This window comes from Mytilus edulis, chromosome 4 (assembly GCF_963676685.1).
Source record: "Mytilus edulis chromosome 4, xbMytEdul2.2, whole genome shotgun sequence".
Taxonomy (NCBI): domain Eukaryota; kingdom Metazoa; phylum Mollusca; class Bivalvia; order Mytilida; family Mytilidae; genus Mytilus; species Mytilus edulis.
This window is the reverse complement of record NC_092347.1, coordinates 19876059-19902833: the sequence shown is the minus strand read 5'-3', so window position 1 is coordinate 19902833 and position 26775 is coordinate 19876059. Positions and strand designations below refer to the sequence as shown.

The following is a 26775-nucleotide window of genomic DNA, read 5'->3' as shown; positions in this document are numbered from 1 at the left end:
TTATTTTTTTAATATGTAGCATACTGTTGCAATAATTTTAATGTCCCTTCATATATTTTACACTTATTAAAAATCACATCACATCATTAATATATCACTTGATATTTTGATCATGTGATACTTACTAGTTACTACAATCACATGACTTGCACCACACGCTACCATCTTGACTTGACTGTTGTTAATGAAGTTGTCTATGAGACCATCATCAATAGGAATATCTTCCTGAATACCATGTCCATGCTGACCAAACTCACCACAACCCCAGCTAATCAGATTACTGTCCTCATCGTCACTGTCGTCCATTACATCATTCATTTCTTCACGACTGAAATACACAAAATAGTCATACACCTTTATTATAGAAAACATCTCAATTTATAGTTTAGTGCATAGAAGCTAGACTACCAGTGCTAATATAATTAAGAATAGGCCCCGTATCCATGCTAGGAAAGTTTGTGTTCTAATTTGTTTGAGGAGGTAAATCACTGACTATTAATTTTTTGTTACAATTTCTTGTTATTCATTGTCCTAAAAGAACCAGTGAGTGCCTTATATTAATATAAGTGTCCAGTCAATCGCTCTGTGTTGAAGGCGTACCTTGACCTATAATGGTTTACTTTTATAAATTGTTATTTGGATGGAGAGTTGTCTCACTGGCACTCATACCACATCTTCCTATATCTAATAGCTGAGAGGGACTCTAAAGCAGGTAGTAAACTGGCAGATAAAGATTATTTGCCATTTGAAAATTATCCTAACAAAATTATAGTAGTAGGTTTGGTGAAAACCCTTTACTGCCCCAAACATGAAGTCCATAATTTCAAGATGAAGAGTGTTTCAAGTTGATGAGTATGTGCAAGATGGAAAACAGGGATGATTTTTGTCTAGTTGTATTAACAAAGCTTTTCAAATTACATCCCAGAAAGGTTGAAAATAGAGCATTAAGTTGACAAAATCTAACAACAAACTAAATATTCAAGTCATATACCGTGCAAATAACTCGATATGAAAAAAAACTTGAATTGTTGACACATGCACTCTGTGTATCCAAAAAAACTCTTTAATACTTTACTGAATCATGGAATTTTGAGAAAAATTTATGCTGATTGTGATGTCATAGAGAATAATGATAAGTAAGCTACCAAACAGACATTTTTTCCCCTATCTAGTCATTGTTAAGCTAGAATAAATTGATGGCCATTCAATTCTATCAGGCTAAAAATAAAGCCATATATTGTTTTGTTTCAGTGAGCATGATCGTTTCAAATAAAGAAAAAAATGTGTAATGTTACATGTGTCAGACAGCAACCCAAAAAAACAAACCACAAATGAACTATACTTTGAATTGGTTGTCTTAATATTTTTTTTTTCAATGCCTGGTTTCCATCTGTAATACAGAAAGATGACATAAGGGAGATAATAGGAATCAGTCTAGGTTTTGTATTTGCTCCATATCTGTCTAGAGTTACTTCCCCTACAACACTAAAGCAATCATGAGTAAAGTTAATTTACAGTTAAATAAATATTTACAAAGCAAGTTAAATAAAACAATAAAGCCATTATGAAATTTGACTTTCAAATTTAATTCAATTTAAGACAAAACATTCTTTCAACTCAATTCTCTGACACTAGCAACATGCTATAGAAAAGTGTCACACAGTACTTAAGTCTCAAAATTTAATTAAAATACCACATCATGCTTAATATTTGTAGGTCTTTGTAAATAACACAACGTTTTGATATCTATTAATGTTTGCCACCCCAAATATTTGCAGTCAGTTCATGACAAAGCTAGTAGTAATGAAATCAACCCAATTAGTAAGGAGATAGTCTCATTAAAAATCTACTCCCATCTGATGCAGGGTGGGGAGTTGTAAATAAACTCATCATAGATACCAGGACTAAAATTTGTATATACACAGACGCGCGTTTCGTCTACAAAAGACTCATCAGTGACGCTGGAATCCAAAAAAGTTGAAAAGGCCAAATAAAGTAATCCATTATTGGATGTTAGTACACATTCTATTCAAATCGAATCACAAATATTAAATTATCTGTTTTGTATGTCCAACTTTTATATGTGGATAGAAACTTAAGTCAGTCGTCCTGGTTTAAAAAACACCATTCAGCATTTCAAATATTTTAATAAAGGACACTATCCTGATCTACAATCTTACATATTATAATTTGTTTCATTGTTCATGAAATTAATAGGTAGAAAATAGAGCAGCAAAAGATACCAAGGCAAATTCAAATTCATAAGTTCAAAATAAACTTACAAACCCATGGCAAAATAAACTTACAAACCCATGGCAAATTAAACTTACAAACCCATGGCAAAATAAACTTACAAACCCATGGCGAAATAAACTTACAAACCCATGGCAAAATAAACTTACAAACCCATGGCAAATTAAACTTACAAACCCATGGCAAAATAAACTTACAAACCCATGGCAAAATAAAGTTACAAACCCATGGCAAAATAAACTTACAAACCCATGGCGAAATAAACTTACAAACCCATGGCAAAATAAACTTACAAACCCATGGCAAATTAAACTTACAAACCCATGGCAAAATAAACTTACAAACCCATTGCAAAATAAACTTACAAACCCATGGCAAATTAAACTTACAAACCCATGGCAAATTAAACTTACAAACCCATGGCAAAATAAAGTTACATACCCATGGCAAAATAAACTTACAAACCCATGGCAAATTAAACTTACAAACCCATGGCAAAATAAACTTACAAACCCATGGCAAAATAAAAAAAAAGACCAAGAGACAATGAACAGCGCACATACAATCACAAAATATAAAACAAAAGAATGGGCAACATAAACCCCAACAAAAAACCTGGTGTGATCTCAGGTGGTCAGTAAGGGTTACGCATGAGGCACCCATTTTGTTGCTCATGTTGTTAAAACCTGTTGGTAAGTCTGATTTGGCTGGTTTCATATGGGGTAAAGAGGACGAGATGTGGGTACAAATATTGGAACATTTTTGTTATCATCTGTGAAAGAGATATTCCATTATGGTCAATCAACTTATGATGGTGTTAATAAAATTTAAGAAGTGACAATTTCAACTTCACCACTTGGTACTCTAAATTTAATAGCTTCCTTGTGAGCAGCAACCCTAAGCCTCTATTTGGGAATTTCATAATAACTGTCTTGGTAGACTAAAACCTATGTCTCATCTTCAACTATATACAAGTCTCACCGGTAAAGGAAGGCACTATACACAATCTAATACTGGAAAGGTATTGTCAAGACTTAAAACAAATATTTACTGTTTAGCATTGGGGATCTGACACCTCATTTTCAATATAATTTCAGACTGAAAGGGTGGTCGATAATCCAAGAGAACAAAACAAATGGTGCATTGGAAATGTCTTATAATGGCAACTGAGAATATCTACTGTTATAAATATATGCAACACACTATGTATGCTTGCAGTTAATGCTTGCAGCTTTGGTTTGGATTACCCATAGTATGAAGAAAAGAACTGATATCAAAATTACACAAGTATTACAGTAACAATTATGAATTGGTTGAGTCTTTGATTTTGTGCTATTCTCTGTCCACATTCAGGGCAAGTGATGATTTTAACTTCACTACTTGGAACTCATGGTCTAATACCTATGGTTGAGTCTACGATTTTATGCTGTACCCTGTCCACAGTTTGGGCACACAGGGTGAGTTAAACTTGTTCTATTTACAGATCAAAAATTTTGTCAAACATTTAGAGATTTTTACAAAACATGGACAGAAGCTTCTTCTTCTTGTGGAGCTATTAATAGTAGCAACATTTTGGAACATTAGTTTCATTTCGTTATTTTTACATGTTTTACTGATAAATGAAATTAAATATTGTTTTGCAGTAAACATTTAGGTAAAGTCCTTTAATAACTTTGTCAAATCTTTATGGAACTTTACAAAACTTGGACAGAAGATTCTTCCTTATCAAGAGATATCAGCCCAATCTAAATTTTTATTTCGTTTCTACTCTGTATTTTACTGATAAATGGACTTGTTGTCGACATCACACTTGTAACACTGACAGCAGCAGTCACAGGAGTTGAGCAAGCTTGTTTTGGTATACATATTATTCTTTTGGAAAAGCTAACAGCTATTTTAAAATGTTTAGACCCCTCTACCAAGACATTTGTTTTGCATGCACACATATAAACATTGCGGTTTTTATCCAACGCAATCATAGGTTTGAACATTGTTTTCAATTTAGACTTGTTTGTATTAGTATATATCATATATGTTAAATTATTGGCATTTTTAGAAATGTGCAAAAGACTTTCGACACATTAAATGACAATTAAAAGCAATGTATGTCTTCTAAGTAGAAATGTTCTTTTTTGTAGTGATCAAATTTTAAGATGATAATTAAAATTCACATCGAAGACCTTTGCAAAACTTTTTTTGTTAATATTTTCCACGACGGAATACAAATAATTTGAATTCTGAATATCATGAATCTAGATAAAAATCTTACATTGGTGGTAAAATTATGTGAGGATTCATCCACAATGAGCGTGTTTTAGTATGAAATGTATTCCATTGTCCATCTAAGTTCATCTTATAATCATAGCTATAATCATCCATCTTTACTTTCCCAACAGTTGAATTTAATTCCAACATTTTTCAATGTTTTTTATTAAAAATTATTCTAATCAACTTGAAATAAAACTATTAAACTTATATTCCGTAAACATTACATCTAAAACAATCACTAATGATATCCACAACAATTTCTACACAAAGAAAACCCTTGTAAACCACATAATCTGAAAGTTCTCTTCGATTTTAAAGGTTATTTCACATAATAAATAGATTCTTCTTTTAACAATGCAATTCCAATTGAAGCATTAGGAATGTTAAATTCGGAATACATCATCCTTAGTAAACTTTCTCAGTATCCAAACTTTCATTTCATTCATTAAATGACTTTAATAAACAATTTATCCATCAGATTTAAAGTTAAATCTAAAAGATCCAGGTGTTTAAATAAAATTGTCCACAATTGCGTGTAGTATTTAGCCACCCGCACTAATCCAATTGAAGTCAAATCTCTTCTACCATTAGTTCTTTTTATAATTTATCAAATATTATTCAGATTTTTTTGCTAATGCCGAGTTAAATAAATTTCCGTCAACAATCATATATACTGTCCATTAGAAGAAATGAAAATATTTGATTTGATTGGCTCCAAAATACAAACTGTTTATCAGGCTTATATTACCTACTTAGTAAAGTTTTAACATCAAGTGCCCAATATTTATTGAGTATTCATGCCTAATTTATCAAATCAGCTAAAACAAAAATTTCAAGTGAGGGAGAGAATGTGTGTATTTATGTCAATATAATGGCCAATATTAATGAAAGTTATAATAACACTTCCCACTTCTCATATCTAACAAACCTTGGTCTTCAACATAAACACTTTCTAGACCAGCACTAAAAATGTACCCACAATAGAACACTCTGTGTCATATCTTGATCATTAAAGAATTGTTTTAATGTATGAATATTTCCAAGACCTACAGAATTCTGTGCTAAATAGAACATTGGTAACACAATAATGTAAAAAGAGTATTTGCAAACAGGTTTCAGTTAAGGGATAATCAATGTGATATCTTACACTGGCTGGCCAACCTTTTGGATACAAGTTTTTCTGCTTTAAGATTCACAGACCTGTTAAATATACAAATCTATGGGGGATATCTCCCATGAGGAGGATTATCCTGACAATCTAAATCCTCTTTTTTAGGTTAGAAACCTAAAGAAGAAGAAGAGGAGGATTATCCTGACAATCTAAATCCTCTTTTTTATGAACTTTTTAAAATAACTCAAAAAAGATCTTCAAAATGAATTAAATGGCATTAAAGTACATACACATTACAAATCAAAGTATATACTTTAAACATGTATAAAACATGTATGAGATGCTCTTGTGCTTAAAATCCCCAATGGAGATTATGGATTGATTACTGATTAAGGACAATACGATATAATTAACACAGAAGCAGGGTTCTCTTTGGACATATATCACCAAAGGACCAGGGTGTGAGTTCTCATCAGGGTATTATAGCAAATGATTGGACCATGGCGCTATTAGAAAAGATTAAATAATATAAAGTATTATGAATCTGTACTGTAGTTTTAGGCAAACAGTAATATTTCCATGGTCAAGTTAGACAATGTACCTGGACAAAGTAATGATAATTGGAATGAGAAAATAACAAAAATTAAAAAGAGAAAAAAAAAAACCTTTACCATTATTTGACAGTATAGTCGAAAAAATCGAGTTTTTTATAAATAATTGATAAGATGTTTAATACTTAGGAATAAATATAACTGCATGACGAAAGAACTCAAGTAGTACTTAGAATGTCTGGGGATTAAACCAGGAAAAGTTATGAGAAACACAGACTTAAAATCTTTTTGTACAATCCATGTTATGTCAACAAATGTATTTAAATAAGACTAAAACACATAGTTAAATCAATTTATCAAAGTGACATGAAATAAGTTTGTGCAATAAACAAATATTTGAATCCAACATTCCAAAAAATAAACACTGAAGTCATGATATTGACAACTTATAGAGCAAAAAACCATTGACATAATTTTACACATTTCTGTTTATTCTGTTTTCTTCTTTTCAACTGTTACAATCAATACATCCAGCTGATTTCTTTGGGACCATATTGTTACACAACCCAGAAATGGTATATGTATATATGTTACAGAATAAGAAGTCTTTCAATATATTCATACCTCTCTTCTTGTAACAACTCTTATCTATTTTCTCAAGTGGACAGCCATGGGCCATAGAGGACTTTCAATATATCATCTACTAATATTCATCTTTTTCGTCTACAATTAAACCTTACAATTTTATTACAAATTCTATTTTTTCCATTGCAAATTCCCCCTCCCCCTGTTAGTGTGATTCAAAGTCTAGCTGTTGTAACTTCAAGGGGACTACACCTGCACTGTTTCTAAAACCTCAGAGCTGAGTTTTCTTAGTCTGTGACCAACTGAGGTATAAAGATGATTCCAATTAAGAAAGACCAATAAAAGAAAAGTTTTTTTTTTGTGAAATCTACTATTGCAAAGATTTCCCAGGTATATTTTTTAACATATAGGTATAATACATTTTTGACATACTGACTGTATGTTAAGATCAGTATCAATATTATATCAACAATGTTTACATTATCAACTGTACCCATTTAACATTTTTTGTTCATTGTATAAGCTAACAAAAACATACAAAACTTTCTTTTTTATAACATTTAAAAAATGGGATTGATTTTCAGTACAAGTATTTAATTACGTAAACATATAAACTATCGAAGAACTATCCCAGATCAAGTTGTCAAGCATTTTTTAATTCTAAAAGAATGTGGGTTGATTTTTAAATTCGATAAATATGCCTGAAATGGTCAGATATTGAAAAATTTCTAAGCTTATATAATATAGTTAACACTGTGAGGAGGCATTTCTTTTTCTGCTGACTGTAAAAACAGGTTCAATATTTTACATGATAAAAATCAATAACACAAAAAGAACTCATTAGGAGAAACCAAAAAAGATCGATCAAGATCAACTAGTGGTTTTCAACATTAAAAAACACTGTTTCAAAGGTCAAGCACAACTAGCAGTAGGCACCAGAAAAACAAGTTCAAGTACAAATATAAAGTAAAAATTTAAATAAAAGTTCCTTCTAATGGTTATGTTCAACAATCTCTATTTTTCTAAAATCAATGCAAAGATGGAAAAGTTTGGGTTCTTTTCTTTAAGGGTTGTGGAGGGTGTGAGGGGTACAAGGCCCCCTAATGGACAAATGTTTGGTACCATTTTTGTATCTGCCTCCTTCCTATTTTTTTGTGGGCTCCTCTTGGCCTAAAATCTTGGATAGGCAACTAGCATGGCTATTACACATCTCTTTATAACAACTTGTATAAATGGAAAAGCAGACTTATTATGGCCAGTTTAAACTGTCAAGGTTTATATTTCTGTCAATCAAACTTAAATGGGGAATCAATTATTACAATCAAATATAACTTTTGTATGCCATGGCAAATTGGCAATGTCTAAATTATAAAGGAAAATAGTTTTCTTTCAAATTATACTTCAGTGTTCATCTGTCTACTGAAGAATTTGGTATCAATGGCAATCTCTCATATTTTTCAAGGTTTTTGATGGTTACACACTGGTATATGGTTGAAATGGTACTAATCTATCCTGTAAAAGACTGCTATAGGTGTCTCTTGATAAATATAAAGATCAAAGGGTAGGGTGTTCTAATTAATGTTTTTATATCTCACTGTATTATATAATATTTTGTGAAAAACACATGTCACTATAATAAATAATTTACTAACATATATATTCATTGAATATGAAAAGAAGACCTCTTATGTAATGTTATGAATTGGAGTATATTAGAAGTAAAAGAAAGCAACAACAAAAATTAACATACTAGCCATGTGAGAACAAATCTATGGCTTGTGTAAATACTTGTAAAAATGATTACATATCTAAATAAACTTAAATGTGATAAGCAAGATTGAATTGTACCCTCTCTTTTATCCTATATTGAAAAGTATACTAAATATGCTCTGTCTGGTATAAACAAGAACATGTTTTAGATTAGAGTTACTTCCCCTACATTGCAATATGTAATTTTACTTGAGATCAATATAATACTATGCCTATCAAATATTTCTTGAATATACCACTTGAAAAAAGCAATCTAATCTTTTAAGTCATTGTAAATTATGTATGAGGTGCATGGTTTAAATTTATTAAAATCTGACAATAATAATATGCAATAAATTAGAACAGATCTAGAGCTAGAGGATAATTTATAAAGGGTATATGTTATTGACGGATCAAAATACAACAAAAAAATAATCCTAGAAAATAACCACCAAAAGTGTTTTAAATGTCACACACTTATGTACTACCTGATAATAATTTGTTCTTTTTTAATTACTAATTAATGCTTCCTGAGAGCTTAGTATACAAGGCATTTAAGGATAGGAAACATTTCATATTTCAATTTTACCACAAATCTATTCTGATATCGCTAATTTGTCATCTTCCAAAATATTATCCTCATGTTCTTGCCAAATTTGAAATTTTAACATTTCATGTCAATAGGATAGAAATATACCTTGCAGTATGTACTAAATAGACAAACAATCAGATTTTGGATGTGCTAGCCCACAAGGTAACGGTTTGCAGAAAAACATCTCATACTACTCATAACATTTTACTAACCAAGAACCTGTCAGATATTGCTCTTGTTCATAGAAACAGCAATTACCAATTTATAGTCATGGGTTAGATATGAATCCAGGATTAAACCAACAACTTCAATCTATGGAGCAAGTCCAATACCAGACGAGTAGTGTGATGCAAGGTCAGATAATCCTTTTAAATCAAAAGTGAAGTGATTCTCAACATCATTTAATTGATAAATATGCATTGGGGAAGGACAGAAACTTGATAAATGGATAATGTTATTTATCAATTTTTTCCCTCTATAATAACATGTATATATACAGTAAGATATTGTCAATTTGGGATGTGTTTACATGGTCAAGGTTTATTTCTTTCAATCAAATTTAATCCAGAATTAATAAAGATAATCAAATATCCTTTATCAGTCGAAATCACAAAGGAGTATAACTCTGGCAATATTTATTTCAATATACTAAACTATGCAAAGAACTACTGTATTTAAACATATATGGAATTGAAGGTCAGAAATTTGTGTGATTTTAATAATTGTAAAAATTGCAATAGAAAAGTTTGGGTTAACTTTTACAGAATTTTTTGTCAGCAGCTATTCATGCATGGAAGAACAATAATTGATCTCTCACTTTTGTCAATGTTAAACAATCCATGCCCTAAATATTTTCTCATTCTTTTAGTTCCCAGTAACATTCGATTCCAGTAACCCACAATTAAAATCGTTATATCCCTCAGGCCAAGTAGTAAAATTGATGGAAAGAGAGAATTGCAGATGAAGACAGACAAAATATTGCTAAGTAGGTTTTTTTTAAATCCTTTTCATCTGTAGAGTTTTTGAATATGGAAATCTGTACAAATTGTCAAAGGCCTTTTCAAATCCTATTAAAAAACAGCAATGCAGAGTTATGCAACTTTCCTTACAACTGCTAACAACATCAGTGTCACTTGTTTTGGTCCAAGGTCGATAGCCAGCCAATGACAAGAGTTATTTTTCCTTTTAATATTTCTACTGAAAGAATTGTGTGTTCCTTAATTATATGCCCCTGTTATGTAATAAACTGTGATCATTACCAAAGTCATGGATGTAAGTACAAAAGTTACGCTTGGGGAGAGGAATATTGTCCATCAAAAACTTTAAACTAGAGGCTCCCCTCATGAACCATAATTTCTGAATATTAGCTGAATGTGGCTGAAATTTTCTGAATTTTGGCTGAAATGTGTCTTAGAACAAATCAGGTGTCTGAATCCTGTCTGACCTGTTTATTGATGGTGTCTGAATATTGTCTTATAGTTCTGAATTTTGTCTGAATACTTCTTATTTAGTCAGAAAAAGTTTCAGACATATTCAGAACTTCTGAATACTGTCTTATTTGTCTGAATTATTAAGAAACAGCAGTAAGATCAATTCAGAAACCAAAAATTAATTAAATACACCCCTAAATATCTGAATATTGTCTGAATTATTCTTAATCATTCAGATATTATGTCAGACAAAATTCAGAAAATTGGAAATAGGTAAATTCTAATATATAGATCTGAATATTGTCTGAATTTTTTAAAATCATTCAGAAGTTATGTCAGACAAAAGTCAGAAAACTGGAAATAAGTAAATTATAATCTCATAGAAATGAATATTGTCTGAAGTTTTCTAAATCATTCAGAAGTTAGACAAAATTCAGAAAACTAGAAATAAGTCATAGATCTGAATTACACTGAGTTATTTAGTTTTAACACATAAATGGAAACATAAAAAATAATTCTTCAAAAGTCTGAATGTTATGTGAATAAGTTTCACCAACAAAACTACATAAAATAAAATATTTTGAAAATGTACAAATAACAGCAAGAATTAATTTCCCTGATTACAAAAATTTTGAAATCCTTCATCTGGCTCATCAACATAAAAGTGCAAGAATCTTACAGTGTTTTCCCAAGGCAATATAGCTACTGACCTTATTTTTGAGGTGGGATAGGAGGGGTCCTAATCCCGAAATCCCGGACTTAAAAAACGAAATCCCATAATCACGACGTCCCGAAATCCCCAAAAAAGAATTCCCTAATCCCGAAAGAGTGAATCCCGAAATCCTGAGCTTAAAAACACCCGATCCCGGGGTAATAATAATCCCCCCTATTTTTCATCTAACATTTTGGGATGACCGTGAATGCAGTTACAGTCATCAGTTTAAACCCATTGATATATAACTATGAAATACTTTGGAGAACCAAGTGTACATAATAAAAAACTCATGAGTAGTTTGATCATTTAGTGATGAAAAACTGAACAAACACTTGTTCACTTTAAAATATTGTGTTTTTGAAAATTAAAGCAGTATTGCTTTATTATCATTAAGATATTGGATATACTGGGGCATGGGCATTAATTTTGGTAGAAAAGGTACTTATATTAAATTCTAACAGTTATTATCAGTACAATTTATTTGTACCTAGTCCAAATAATTATGACGTTTTGAAAGGCTATTTAATTTTAGCTTTGACACCTTTTGCAGCAAGGTGCAAAGCCGACAATAAAATAACCATTCAGTGGGGAAATGTTTTTAATGCAACACCAGGAATTCATGTTTCTTATACATTAAAACTTCTCTAAATACAGTTCTCCCACCATACCGGCTTAAGCAAGGAGACCCGTACATTAAATGGTCATTTAACCTTACAAAACTGGCCATATGATTCCTTTCAATCGGATACTACGCAAGTGTCATTTTTGTATTTGAATAATTAAAATCATAATAATTCAACCTCATAAAACGGGCCTTGTCATCTTAATATCACTGATTAGTAATAACATTGTTATGTATCATAAAGACAGTAAACTGTGAGTACTGTTCGGCTTGTCAATTTATTTTCATTATCCCAATGTTTTACAAATAGTGATTATCGGCAATTTCCAGTGTTACATTGTTTACAAATTTCACATAATTATTAGGGAAAAATCGTTAGTGTATGGTGTTTTTTATTTTTTATTCCTGCAAAATAAAAAAAATAAATAAGATGAAATACAAGTTGTAGCAGTATTTTACAATAGAAATTATTCACAAAACTAAAATTCACAAAGGAAAACGTATATTTGAATAAGATCAAATACATTTTTAAATATTTCTCAAACACCCGTATTAAGGGGAAGTTACTCTTCGAAATTTTAAATTTCAACTAACCAGCAAAGCCTGCAAATCGGCCGTAATTTGTGACCTGACCGGCGGCATGTTTTGAGAAGTTTCACTGAAACACCGTTACGGGGACGAATCAATTTCGGGCCGATATGATATGGGGCGAGATTGACACCTTGACTGAAACGCACTGGCATACGTCATCAAAGATTACGCTGGATAAACAAAATGGAGAATCCAAACGCAAATGTTTTCAGATAAGTATTTTGATTGAACATATGATAATTGTAATTATTATAAAATGCAATTTGTTGAGGCACTATTATAAAACATTTAGGATTTAAATCTGAGAAAACATCAGAAAATTTTGGCAGACAATTAATGTAATGAATATATATTGTTCAAAATTTGTTGTCACATTCATAAAACAAATAGTAACTAGGTTAATCTGCAGTCAATAACTTAAAAAATGCACTACCACTTTCTACATTAAATGTAGAAATTAAATTGGGTGAACAAACTTAGTGAAAACTATAAGTCACCAATTTTATCTTCAAGGGATAAAAAAGGGGGGGGTCTTAATTTGAGTTTAGGCTTCCAATGTAAGATACAGTACAAATGCATAATGCAATAATGTTTCTATTGAATTTATTGCTTCATAACCTCAAGAACAATTGATTCTTTGTGGATATTTTTGTACTTTTAGGGGATTAAATATGAGCTGCCAGCAATGATATGAAACAGATTTTATGCAGACTCCATTTTAATACCTTTATTCAGCAATTCAAGTTTGAAGTACAGAGACAGCAAGTTTTAAATTACAGAAAGGAAGAGAAGTTTATATCTGACACATAATTTTTATATTAGTTAATCAGTTTGTGAGTGAGGTTTAAGCTGACCATAGTTACTGTTTTTATTCTTATGCAAACCATGCAGGCCATTTTTTTCATGGATAGGATGTTAAGAATGTTATTTATTTAAATATTTGAATATATTCAGATCAATCTATGATCAAAGCACTCACTATATTTTGTGTTTCTTAGAAAAAGTGATAAACCTTGGGCTTAATTGGAAGATCAAATCAGTTACAATGGGGTTTTGATTCCATTTCATGCTATCTTATTATGGCTGAATATGTCTTAACAAGGCTGAAGATTGGATGAATTTGTCTGAATAGTTCTTAATATGGTTGAATATTTCTGAATATATATATGAATATTTCTTAATGTCTGAATATTTCTTAATATATGTCTGAATATTTCTTAATATGTCTGAATATTTCTTAGTATGGCTGAAGATTGGAAGAATGTTGGCTGAAGATTTCTGAATATTGCTGAATATGTCTTAAAAAATGGCTGAATATTTCTTAATACAGCATCATTTAAACCATAAATTTTCTGAATATTTCTTAGTTTCTGAATATTTCTGTTTCTGAATACTGGCTGAATAGTCTGAAATCCAGTCAATATTCAGAAATAGACACAAATACAACATTCAGACCTATTCAGACGATTATTCAGATAGAATTCAGAAATAATTCAGACAATATTCAGCCACCAATTTTCCATGAGGGTCTTAAGAGCCTGTGTCACTCACCTTGGTTAATGTGCATATTAAACAAAGGAAACAGATGGATTCATCAGAAAATTGTGTTTTGGTGATGGTGATGTGTTTGTAGATCATACTTTACTGATCATTTTTGTTACTTACAATTTTCTCCATCTGAAATGAACCTGGCCCTTTAGTAACAGAGGAAAAAACTTTGTAAAAACTTACCAAAATTTACCAAATTAATGAAAAATGTTAAAAAATGACTATAAAGGGCAATAACTCCTTAAGGGGTCAACTGACCATTTTGGTCATGTTGACTTATTTGTAGATCTTAATTTGCTGAACATTATTGCTGTTTACAATTTATCACTATCTATAATAGTATTCAAGATAATAACCAAAAACGGCTTAAGGAGTAGGTTCAGTAAGACCCCTTTTTGGCCCCAAAATGTAGCAGTTTTACAAAATTGTTAAAATGTAAACCTTTAGTTATTCATTGGACAGTAGAATGCTTCTGCTACATAAATATGGGCTGTTTTTGACAATACAATGCACATATATCCGGTACTTGCACCATTAAGTCATGCTAAATTACTGAAATCCTCATAATTCTAGCATTTTAGTTAAATTTAAGACGGTTTTCGTGTAAAACGAAAGTGGTCGCATTCGTGTTCATCCTTAATATTGAAATGTAAGTAGTATTTTATGATAATACATAACATATATAAAGGTTGAGGATGAACACGGATGCGGCCACTTTCATTTTTACCAAAAACCATCTGAAAAGTGACATTTTTCGGCATATTAAGTAGATTTTTCATATTTGAGCTTGAATCGGATAGTTTTTAATGACTAAATCTGTTAAAATCTTTAACATAAACTAATTAATTCAAATAAAATAGACACTTAAGTGTTTAAAAAGTGGTCAAAATCTTTCGTCAGATGAACCTGAAATTTGAGGCCAAAATCGGTCCTTACCGGCCCTACTCCTTTCTTTAAAAATTACCAATTGGGGGGCACCAACCCAACAACCCATTGTCTGATTCATCTGAAAATGTCAGGGCAGATAGATCTTGACCTAATAAACAATTTAACCCCAGACAGATTTGCCCTAAATGCTTTGGTTTCAGAGTTATAAGCCAAAATCTACATTTTATCCCTATGTTCTATTTTTAGCCATGGCGGCCATCTTGGTTGGTTGGTCGAGTCACCGCACACAATTTTTAAACTAGATACCCTAAATATGATTTTGGCTAAGTTTCGTTAAATTTGGTCCAGTAGTTTCAGAGGAGTAGATTTTTGTAAAAGATAACAAATATTTATGAAAAATTGGTAAAAAATGACTGTTAAGAACTGACCTTAAGGGGTCAACTGACCATTTTGATCATGTTGACTTATTTGTAGATCTTACTTTGCTGAACATAATTGCTGCTTACAATTGATCTCTATCTATAATAATTTTTTAGATAATAACTGAAAACGGACAAAATTTCCTTAAAATTACCAATTCAGGGGCAGCAACCCAACAACCCATTGTCTGATTCATCTGAAAATTTCAGGGAAGAATAATTTTGACCTAATAAACAATTTTATCCCATGTCAGATTTGCTCTAAATGCTTTGGTTTCAGAGTTATAAGCCAAAATATACATTTTACCCCTATGTTCTATTTTTAGCCATGGCGGCCATCTTGATTATTTTGGCGGGTCATCGGACACAATTTTTAAACTAGATACCCTAATGATGATTGTGGCCAAGTTTGGTTAAATTTGGCCCAGTAGTTTCAGAGAAGAAGATTTAAGTTTACAGACGAAGGACGAGGGACGACGGACGCAAAGTGATGAGAAAAGCTCACTTGGCCCTTTGGGCCAGGTGAGCTAAAAAAGAGTTAGGTATACATTTATTGACATAAACAAGTATCAATAATGACTCAATATATGTGTTAATCTCCAAGGCAGGCAGACCTTGGCAGCAGTCAAAATAGGAAAAGAATTTTACTAATTTTGGAAACACTTAAACGAAGTGTTAAATAAATATAAATTTTCATATTAATTCTCATAAATTCAATAGAAAAATTCTATACTCACAGTAGTAATATGAGTTAATCTGATTTTAAGTCTCTAAAATTGGTCTTTCCTGATTCTACGTCCTCCTATGTTTACTCATCACACATCTCAACATGTAAAGGTAAAGAAAGACCTTTTTTATTTACTTTTCAAATTAAAATTTATCAGAAAATTTAAATGATTCTTTGCATATCTTTGAAACATTGTTCAATCATTCAAAAGTTTGTAATATATTAACAAACATATTTAATCAATATTTACAAGCGACTTGGTGCTTATGTTAAACATGTAAATTAGAATATAGATTGTTTAGGTTGGTCCACAATATCTTTTCATGTAAATGACATAGGTCTACCCTTAAATTTCAAAAAGGACAACTCTGAATATCAATTAACTCTTGCATAATAATAAATGCTTCTTCTTTGGTATGGAATTAACTTTTAATGCCCACTTGAATTGAAGATTTTATTATATAAAGTGTATTCAAATGTCATACATTAGCTTCCAAAGCAAGTCTACCCATAAATTTATCTACTGACAAAAACTTTATTATATCATTCAGTCAATACCTTGACAAATCAAATATCGTTCTTTCTTATTAATCAACCTGGATAAAACGAAGGATAACTTAAATCAAAGAGGCAGAAATCCTTCAAGTATCAATTAGACTTTGAATTTGCCAAATATTATAGACATACATTCAATTGGTTAGACACTCTCTTGCTATAAAAAATTAAAAAAAAACAATAGTGACCTTAAAAGAAAAAACTATGTGTCTTTTCAACAAAAATGGCCCATTTGCCAAAAAAAAAACTTGAATCCTCTTCAAGAAGTGAAAATTTGAGAATGAAAGTCTGTAAAGCTCATTTATTTTCACAAATTTAAAAAAAAAAAAGTCCATTTGTAGCTTGCAATTTTGTCACATCTCAGTGGAGCAGAAAAAGACCTAAACTCAAAATTCTTTGGCTATGCAACCTCAATTATGTGTATGAACATCCTACATTAAAGCTGAAGTTCCAAAACTGTTGGAGGAAATAGCTGGACAAATCATGATTTTTTTATGCAGGTACATGTAGTACCAAAAAATTTAACGAGTCCAAATACATGTAATTTTTTAAATATTTGAAGAAAAAATAATCAAAATCCTGTGACCTTGCACACTCAGGCCCGTAGCTAGGGGTTCGTTGGACTCATGAACTCGACTTTAATAGTCACAATTTGAACAAACTGTTGACTTTAACAGTGCTTATTTGATTTCAAGGGGGAGTTCGTCCGAACCCCCCGAACCCCCCTGGCTACGGGTATGCCACTTCCATAATGTGATTGAACATCCTTTAAAATATTAAAGCTGTACTTCAAAACTGTAAAAGGAGAAAGCTTGACAAACAATATAGTCTTATCTGGAGAGTTGGTGGGACGAACAGACAGACTGGTATATTAATAAGCCCCTCGACATTTCGTCATAATTTTTTGAAAGGATTGAAGATACCAGACAATATCCTTTATTGTCCATCTTTTTGTCATCTTCCATTTACATATTCTTTCTTAAAAGAACAAACAAAAGTTCATGCACATTAAATTTGATTTGATTGAATTTGGGTTTTTTGTGTAGTTTAACGCCACTTTTAAGCATCGCTCTAGTGCTATTTAATGGTGGAGAAAGCCTGGTCCCCTGAGAAAACTAACAATCTTCGATTGGAAAACTGACAAACCTAGTCAATTAAGATAGGAGGCGATTGCACCACCACGAGTAGAGTTTGAATTCACAACATCAGTGTTGATTGGCTAGTGATTACAAAAGTAACTACTTGGACCACTCTGCCTACGAGGCCCATATTAAATTGAAAATAAAAAACATGATCTGCCATGGAAAGCAAAACTATCTGATAAATACAACAACTTCAGTTCAACAATAAGTCTTCAAATGTCAGAGTTTTAAACCAATACCACGAAAAGAGCCTCTAAAACATACCTAAACAAAGCTATTATCCCCAAAACCCGACCCCCACAAAAAAAGTGTCATTTTAACTCATCAGTTTTCATTATCAAAATATGGAGATGTGGTACGATTGCCAGTGAGACAACTATCAATCAAAGTTCAAATGAACTGGATGTGAGCAATTATTGGCAACCAAACAGCCTTCAACCATGAGGAAAACCCATACCAACATGAAAAATATGATGCTTGTCTAATGGGAACCATTCCCCCTTACCTTGACCATGTTGACCTGTTCGGAACTTTTGAAAATAATTGCCCCATTTCCTATATTGATTAAAGTTGCATTAAGTGTTTAATTTGTAAACATAAGTATTGACTTAAAGCCAATAATAACCTGTGTATTTACATTTTGTTAGTTGTTACCGATTCCTTTTAAATAATCAAATGATTTGTTATCACTAAAGTAGGTGATAAAATTAGTGCATAGGATATGACAGGTATGTATTGGGAGGACTTGAATATTTAAGAATGTTGATTATTATAAAATTGGGAACTTGACCTGACTTCTGAAGAAAAAAATCTCAAATATATTAAAACAGAACTCTTTTAAAGTTCACCACAATGAAAAAAATTCCAAAAAAAACCATATACGTGGAGGTTACTTGAGAGACCCATAATGATCATAGAAAAAAAATCATAGTTTAATGATATTTAGAGCAAGGAACTAGAGGCTCTAAAGAGCTGGTGTCGCTCACCTTTGTTTATGTGCATATTAAACAAAGGACACAAATGGATTTATGAAAAAAATTGTGTTTTGGTGTTGGTGATGTGTTTGTAGACCTTGCTTTAATAAACAATCTTGCTGCTTACAATTATCTCTATCTATGAATGAAATTGGCCCAGAATGTGATAGTGGAAAATATTTTGTAAAAATTTACAAAAATTTACAAAATTTATGAAAATTGCAAAAAAATGACTATAAAGGGCAATAACTCCTTAAGGGGTCAATTGACCACTTTTGTCTAGTTGACTTATTTGTAGCTCGTACTTTGCTGTACATTATTGCTGTTTACAATATCTATTTTTAAAATTCAAGATAATAACTAAAATCTGCAAAATTTTCTTAGAATTACCAATTCAGGGGCAGCAACCCAACAACAAGTTGCCGGATTGATCTGAAAATTTTAGGGCAGATAGATCTTAACCTATAAACAATTTTATCCACAGCAGATTTGCTCTAAATGCTTTGTTTTCAGAGATATGAGCCATAAACTGCATTTTACCCTATGTACTATTTTAAGCCATGTCCACCATCTTGGTTTGCGGGCGTGGTCATCGGACACATTTCTAAACTAGATAACCTAATAATGATTGTGGACAAGTTTGGATAAATTTGGCTTAGTAGTTTCAGAGGAGAAGATTTTTTTAAAAGATAACAAAAATTTACAAAATATGGTTGTTGTTTGTTTATTTGTTATAATAAGTATAAGGGGCAATTACTCCATTAGGGGTCAACTGACCATTTTGGTCATGTTGACTTATTTGTTGATCTTACTTTGCTCAACATTATTGCTGTTCACAGTTTATTTCTATCTATAATAATATTCAAGATAATAAACAAAATGGCAAAATTTCCTTAAAATTACCAATTTAGGGGTAGATATTTGGATGATATATTGGCACTAAATAATGACGACCTCAGTATGTATACTAAAGAAATTTATCCTGTTGGACTAACTTTAAATAAAGCATTTTATTGCTTACATCTACTTGATTTTAAACTCTGATGGATAGTTGTCTCATTGGCTAGCATAACAAATCTCCCTATTCGTATATTAATAAATACTTGGTAAGAATATTATCAATTTCCAGCTTATTTTTTATATAATCAACTGTACTCACTAAAATGAACCATAACTTTAAGTCCAATTATATAAATCAGAAATCTGACTTTATTTCTATACAATTCACAAGTCAAATTTAACTCATATTTCATTCATTCATTGAAAATTTTAATTACCACTAGGTTGTATTATATTTGTCAAAATGTAAACACCAACCATTAATTTTAACACTGAACTGATTAAAATACCATAAATCATTCATTGCTTGAACTCCAATGACCTCAAAAAACACCTTCAGACTTAGGTATGCAGACCATATTGTATTGAAAAAAGAATTAATTTTAGTATGTCATTAAAGAGGAATTAAAATTTAAAACTGTTTAATGTTAGGCTGTATAAAGTTTACTTTAAACGATCAAGATCCTTATAAAGTGTTAAGACCATTTTTCGTAGCCAAATTTAACTTTCTGCTTTCAATGTGCTTGCTATAAATGGCTACATTAACGATGTACTTTTTGCAGCCTTTTAAACTTGTTAAAAACTTGTCACACTGTATGAGGCATGTTCAATCATAACATGTCCATAATTATATACAGAAAGCTAAAATCTAATTTGGTAGGCTTGTATTAAAGTGATTTTTAAGAGCATTGATTCAAATATCAATCTTATTTTTGACACATAAAAGTACAGTTTTCTTAGACAAGTGAAATGGATGGGTATAAAATTTATTTATTCCATTGTGGCAAGAATACCTTGTTTAACATCATGTAGAAATTCTCTTGTACCATGTCAAAGAGTTTTTATTCAGAATTAAAACTTTAAATTTGTACCAAGCAAATAAATGTGCAGTTTTTTATTTGAAAATTGGCCTAGAAATCATAAGTGGCATTTAGGAAAATCAATCAAATTAAATAAAACTTGGATTCAATTCATTTATATAATGAAAACATTAATGAAAGAAAATTGATTAATCATTAGAAAAACTAAAAGTTGTCAGATTTTTACTAACTTAAGGGGTCCATATTTCCTTGAAATTTTGCCAGAGAGTCAATTTTGATCTGCACTCTTGAAACATTCAACAGATGAAAAAACATTCATGACACAATTTTCCATATATTACAGTTTGACTTTGAGAGGTTTGATATAATTTTTTATACAAATCCTCTTTACAGTTAAGTTTTTAAAAACTAACTGATTCTAAAACACTTTACAAGGGTTGAAATAAGCCAAAATTACATAAATAAAAACAAATTTGTTTGTCATTAACTGAAAATTAAAAAGATATGTTTAAATCACAAAATACTAAAGTGTGAGTTTGCAGAAATCCCTTATTGAATATATATTACATTTAGATCTGTATTTAAATTTTAGAGTAAAAAAAACAGTGCATAATTTAAAGTTTAATATAATGCACACTTAAGTTAAACAAAAGCAGAACAGTTAACCTTGAGTGCTTAATTTGAAGATCAGTGTCAAAATGACACTTCAAAAATTGACATGGGTGCTCAGAAATAGAGGAACTTGCTTGAAAAAGATTAAGTTGTAAAGCACAAAAAAAGTTCTCGGGTGTCATGAAATAGAAGTTCTTTATAACATAAGTTCCAAGTGGAAGAAATATTCTGTAATATAATTTCCCCTGGAACCAATATTACAGTATTAATGTTTCTCACAGAATAAATGGTGAGGAATATTTAATGATATTATGGCTTAGTTTATAACAAAGTGTTTAGTGGAACTTCTATTACTCGGAACAAATATACTTTGACAAGGGTGGACACTGTAACTTCCAAATTTAGAAACTTCAAGCCGATAGTACATATAAGGAATACGAAAACTGGACCAAATTCTTTTCCCAAAAAATCATTATGAAAACGTGTGTTTAGATTTGGAAAACATTTTTATCTGCCCTGGCATCCTACTGTTTAGTTTGTCCAATAACCCCAAAGAGAAAGCAAGAGTTTTTATAATAGAAATCATGGAACCAACATTGAATACAAATTTAGCATTGAGATCATTAAAAGCTAAATAAAGATATACAAGTAATTGCTTGTAATGATTCAATTGTTAAAGATCAAAATCACATAAATCTGGAGTATTATATTTGTAAATCTTTCAACAAAAATAAAGAAATAGATATCAACATTACTGATGTAACTATCATGCAAATACTTGTGTGACAACCCAACAGACCAAACTTTGAGTGATCAAGAATGATTTGACTAACTACCGTAATATACAGTAGACCTGGCCTTGCGGTCATAAAACTTTCGAGCATGATTTTTGTACTCAGACTCAAGAATCAACCAATCAAAATACTGGATTTTGTGTTTCGAGCATAATTTTTGTGCTTCGAGCACTGAGCAAAGTTTTATGATTTCAACCCCAGGTGAATGTCTTCAAGTATATAAGAAGTTGGGGTATGAGTGCCAATGAGACAATTCTCCATCCAGGTCACATTTGTAAAAGTAAACCATTATAGGTCAAAGTAAGGTCTTTAATATGGAGCCTTGGCTAACTTTGAACAGCAAGCTATAAAGGGCCCCAAAAATGACTTGTGTAAAACCAATTTCAAACGAAAAAACCAAAGGGCTAATCTATATAAAAAAAACAAGAACCGAGAAACACTTAACCACATCAACAAACAACAACTACTGAACGTTAGATAGATATAGGAAGATGTGGTGTGAGTGCCAATGAGACAACTCTCCATCCAAATAACAATATATAAAAGTAAACCATCATAGGTCAATGTATGGCCTTGAACACAGAGCCTTGGCTCACACCGAACAACAAGCTATAAAGGGCCCCAAAAATTACTAGTATAAAACAATTCAATACATGTATTTATACAAATAAAGGCTTCTTAGGACATATTCAGAATTTAAATATGTCTCTTCAAGTGTGAATTTGAATTTGTGGTCATGCCAGTCATAAATACAATATTCTTCGAGCAGAAATTAGATATAAACTATTTGCAATTTTGTAATGAGTTAAACTTTTGCTTATGTCACCAATAATGTTTACTAATGCAAAGCCCATGCAAGTTTGTATAAAAATGGGAGACATAATAAACATTGATATATAACAGCAAACCTTCAGCTTACAGATCTTGAGCTGAGACTCTTCAATAGATTGTTCTTTATATATAGGTCTTGTAGTGGACTCCACCAATAACTTCTACTTCTTCATAGCAAACCTGAAACAATAAAATACAGTGTGCTTGTAATTTGTAATTAGTAAATCAGAAAAATATAAATATGGCAGAACTAAATTGTGAGTTGTTCCCCATTAATATTTTTTGTATTACAAGAGGCTCCATAACTTCACTATTCATCAACTTTATTTCTGTACCATTTTTATCAATAGGACATGTATTTGCTAACATAATATACATGATATATGTTTGCTTACGTTTTTTTTTTTTTTGGTGTTATATTTAAAAAAAAAACATCAATAGTCAGAATCTACTGCCCTGCCAACCATAGCCTTTTTCGACCCCCTACATGTGTGTCTGCTACAAATTGTACTGAATTGACTTGAATTCCCTCCACAGAATACATTTACCCTGCAGAAAACAACAGAGTGGTCAAAAGTTTATCTTTATGTAGTGTTTCTTAGACAAGACATTTAGACATCATTTCTAACTAGCCAAGGAAACACACTAATCCACAAGTATGTATGACATAATTAATGATTTTAGCATTATCTATTTACTACTTCATATAAATTCTCAATTTTTAAAAACAAGTTCACAAGATATAACATGGTGAATCAATTGACTATATCTAAAATACTTGATCCTACCCTATGTTGTCTACATGCATAAGTATTGAGGGACAAATAGATCTATCAAAACATTTAGTCAGTCTTTATGTGAAAACTATATAATTTCAATAGGTTTAATCTTGTCTTTTCATGAGCGTTTTTCAAACATTTGATTTTAGTCAAAATTATAATGCAGTAAACCATATATCATTTAAAATACTGATCCATTAGTATATATATACTCCTTCATGGATCTCATATATTTCAATTAGATAAAAAAAAAAGATATATAACCATCAGATCAATTCAAAGATCCTGTATTTTGAAAGCAATAAATCTTTTAACATTTTATGAATTCTAACTTTCATTGAAATTGTGGACTAAGTCATTTTAAAGTACTAATTCAAAGCTGATTAAGCAAAGGCCTAGTAGGGTTACATATATCCTTACGTTTAAATGATTATAAAAGTAATCTCAATGCATATTTGCAGCATACAAATGTACTATGACCTTTTTAATAGGTTATGATTCCTCAACTGATTGATTTTAAGTATTATTCATAAATTGACAAACTTGTACCTCAATTTTTTTTTTATTTATGTGTGGTTAGAATTCCATGGTCCATTCAAATTAATATATATCTATCAAATAACATCCTTCAGGTATTTTCTAGACATTAAAATATGGTCAATTGTGAAGCCCTAAACAACATAGTTTTTGTGTGTAAATCACATCAAATGTTTGATAAAGGAGTTTATAGGTATGGACAATTCACTTGAAACCTCAACAGGCTGTCTTGATCCTTTGTTAATGAGACTGACTAGCTCATATACATATGAGGCTGTCTTCTTTCAGGAGCTTTTAAGAAAGAATGAAAAGAAGCTAAGCTAAATATTCTTTTCACTTTATATTCCTCTATATGGATGATACCTAAATAATTCAAAGATTGGTGACTGTGATGAATGCTGCCATGAAGTTTGAAGTTGAGATAAAGGATGCAACAGATACAATTAAGGATGCCTCATATCTTGACTAACATACAGAAATTGTCAATGAAGGTTGGCTGAGAACAAAATCTGTCTAAAGAGCCTCATTTTGAAATCTTGTCATTTATAATTAGATATAAAGCCACAGCTTAATTAATACCCAGAAAGATATTTTACTACAAGATGTCTGATACAAAGTAGCTGTGGAACTGTAGCTCTTCAAAATATAAAGACCTAAGAGTTACTGCTCCACAGCTAGGTACAAAGATGATATATAGGTGTAAAATTTTCAAACATCGAAAGTGAAAGAGTCCCTCCGACAGAAGTTTCTCTGCATTAGTGGACAAATAGTAATTTGCAAAGGATATTCAATGATCAACTACAGGCTCTTTAGAGCCTGTGTCGCTCACCTTGGTCTATGTGCATATTAAACAAAGGATACAGATGGATTCATGACAAAATTGTGTTTTGATGATGGTGGTGATGAGTTTGTAGATCTTACTTTGATGAACATTCTTGCTTCTTACAATTTGTCTATCTATATAGACTTGGCCCTTTAGATACAGAGGAAAATGTTATGTAAAAATTCACAAAAATTTCACAAATTAATGAAAAACGTTAAATTGACTATAAAGGGCAATAACTCCTTAAGGGGTCAACTGACCATTGTGGTCACGTTGACTTATTATTGAATCTTACTTTGCTGAACATTATTGCTGTTTACAGTTTATCTCTATCTATAATAATATTCAAGATAATAACCAAACACTGCAAAATTTCTTTAAAAATTACCAAAAAAATTGGGGGGCAGCAACCCAACAACCAGTTTTCAAATTCATCTGAAAATTTCACGGCAGATAGATATTGACTTGATAAACAATTTAATCTCTTGTCAGATTTGCTCTAAATGCTTTGGTTTCCGAGATATAAGCCAAAATCTACATTTTACCCCTATTGTTCTATTTTTTAGCCATGGCGGCCATCTTGGTTGGTTGGCCGGGTCACCGGACACATTTTTGAAACTAGAAGATTGTGGCCAACTTTGGTTAAATTTGACCCAGTAGTTTCAGAGGAGAAGATTTTTGTAAAAGTTAACAGACGACAACGACGACGACGGATGCAAAGTGATGAGAAAAGCTCACTTGGCCCTTTGGGCCAGGTGAGCTAAAAAAGGAAAACATCATATCAGATATGATTGCATATTAGGTGTTATTCTAGAACTGATTTATTTGAAATAATATGGTAAATGTCATTCACTAATTTATTCTGGGAGAATTCTGCTTTTATATAATGAGCCCTTAAGATAAATTTTATTAGACTTGTTGGGTTTCAATATCATTTTAGAAAAGGATTTGACTGGAATCAAATTTTGACATATTTGACCAAATGTAAAAATGGTCATACAAACATGTCAATCTTAAACTAACACACAACAGTCAACTACATTGCTATTTTAGTCTTAAAATATCGTAATTTTGAGAGATTAAAAGAATTTTACCAATTTAGAAGGTTAAGGAGGCAGATAATGGCTTATTTTCATACTTAAATGTTTGGTAATCTTTGGACATTTATTTATTTAGTGTGTCTCTCAGCATGACAACAAAAATTATGAATTCATCCTTTTTTATTTTTTTCCTATAAATTTTACAAAAATACATTTTCAAAAAAATAATATAGAAGAAATTCCTATCTGACTGTCACTTGAAACCTACATAATACAAAATTCAATCAGCTGATATATAGTGTAAGTATTGGATCTGAAATGTACTTTAATGAAAATAGGTTTACAATTCTAATTTACAAGAACAATCTGAAAGATTTCTTGTAATTTATTTTTTAATAACAAGAATCAACACTGAAACTGCTTGCCTGTTTTGCTCATCACTGAATTTATGTTGAAAGAATGTAGTATGAAGGTTAAATACTACATGTATCACATACTTAACAATGTTCTATGGAAAGGAGGTCAAGGTCAGATATAACCAGCCAGTTGGATATGTACTGTGACTTTGCAATCGTTCCAAACACCAAATATAGTTAACATTATGCTTGTTGTAATCTGAGATACAGACTTTCCCTCTTGACTTTAACCTTAATCACTGATCCATGAAATGAGGTTGGGGTCAAGTGAACCCTACCTGACAGACATGTAGACCTTGAAAGAAACTCATATACTAAATATAGTTATCATATTAATCAATAA

At 31.0% G+C, this 26775-nt stretch overlaps 1 protein-coding gene across 20 annotated transcripts in view; it reads right to left on the bottom strand.

Annotated features, from left to right (window-relative positions):
- Positions 1-26775, bottom strand: part of LOC139519165 (uncharacterized) — a 113206-nt gene that overhangs the window by 78044 nt on the left and 8387 nt on the right. For 7 of the 20 annotated variants that reach the window (XM_071311005.1, XM_071311019.1, XM_071311006.1 and 4 more), the window contains 2 exons: positions 22915-23017; positions 126-328 (listed from right to left, as the gene is read on the bottom strand). In XM_071311005.1, the coding sequence (XP_071167106.1) occupies positions 126-318 (193 nt within the window). In that variant the 5' untranslated portion in view covers positions 319-328; positions 22915-23017. Of the gene's footprint in view, positions 1-125; positions 329-4522; positions 5278-6807; positions 6907-16059; positions 16173-22914; positions 23018-26775 lie in introns of those variants that run through there. The other 13 variants (XM_071311008.1, XM_071311021.1, XM_071311011.1 and 10 more) reach the window with 7 other exon arrangements.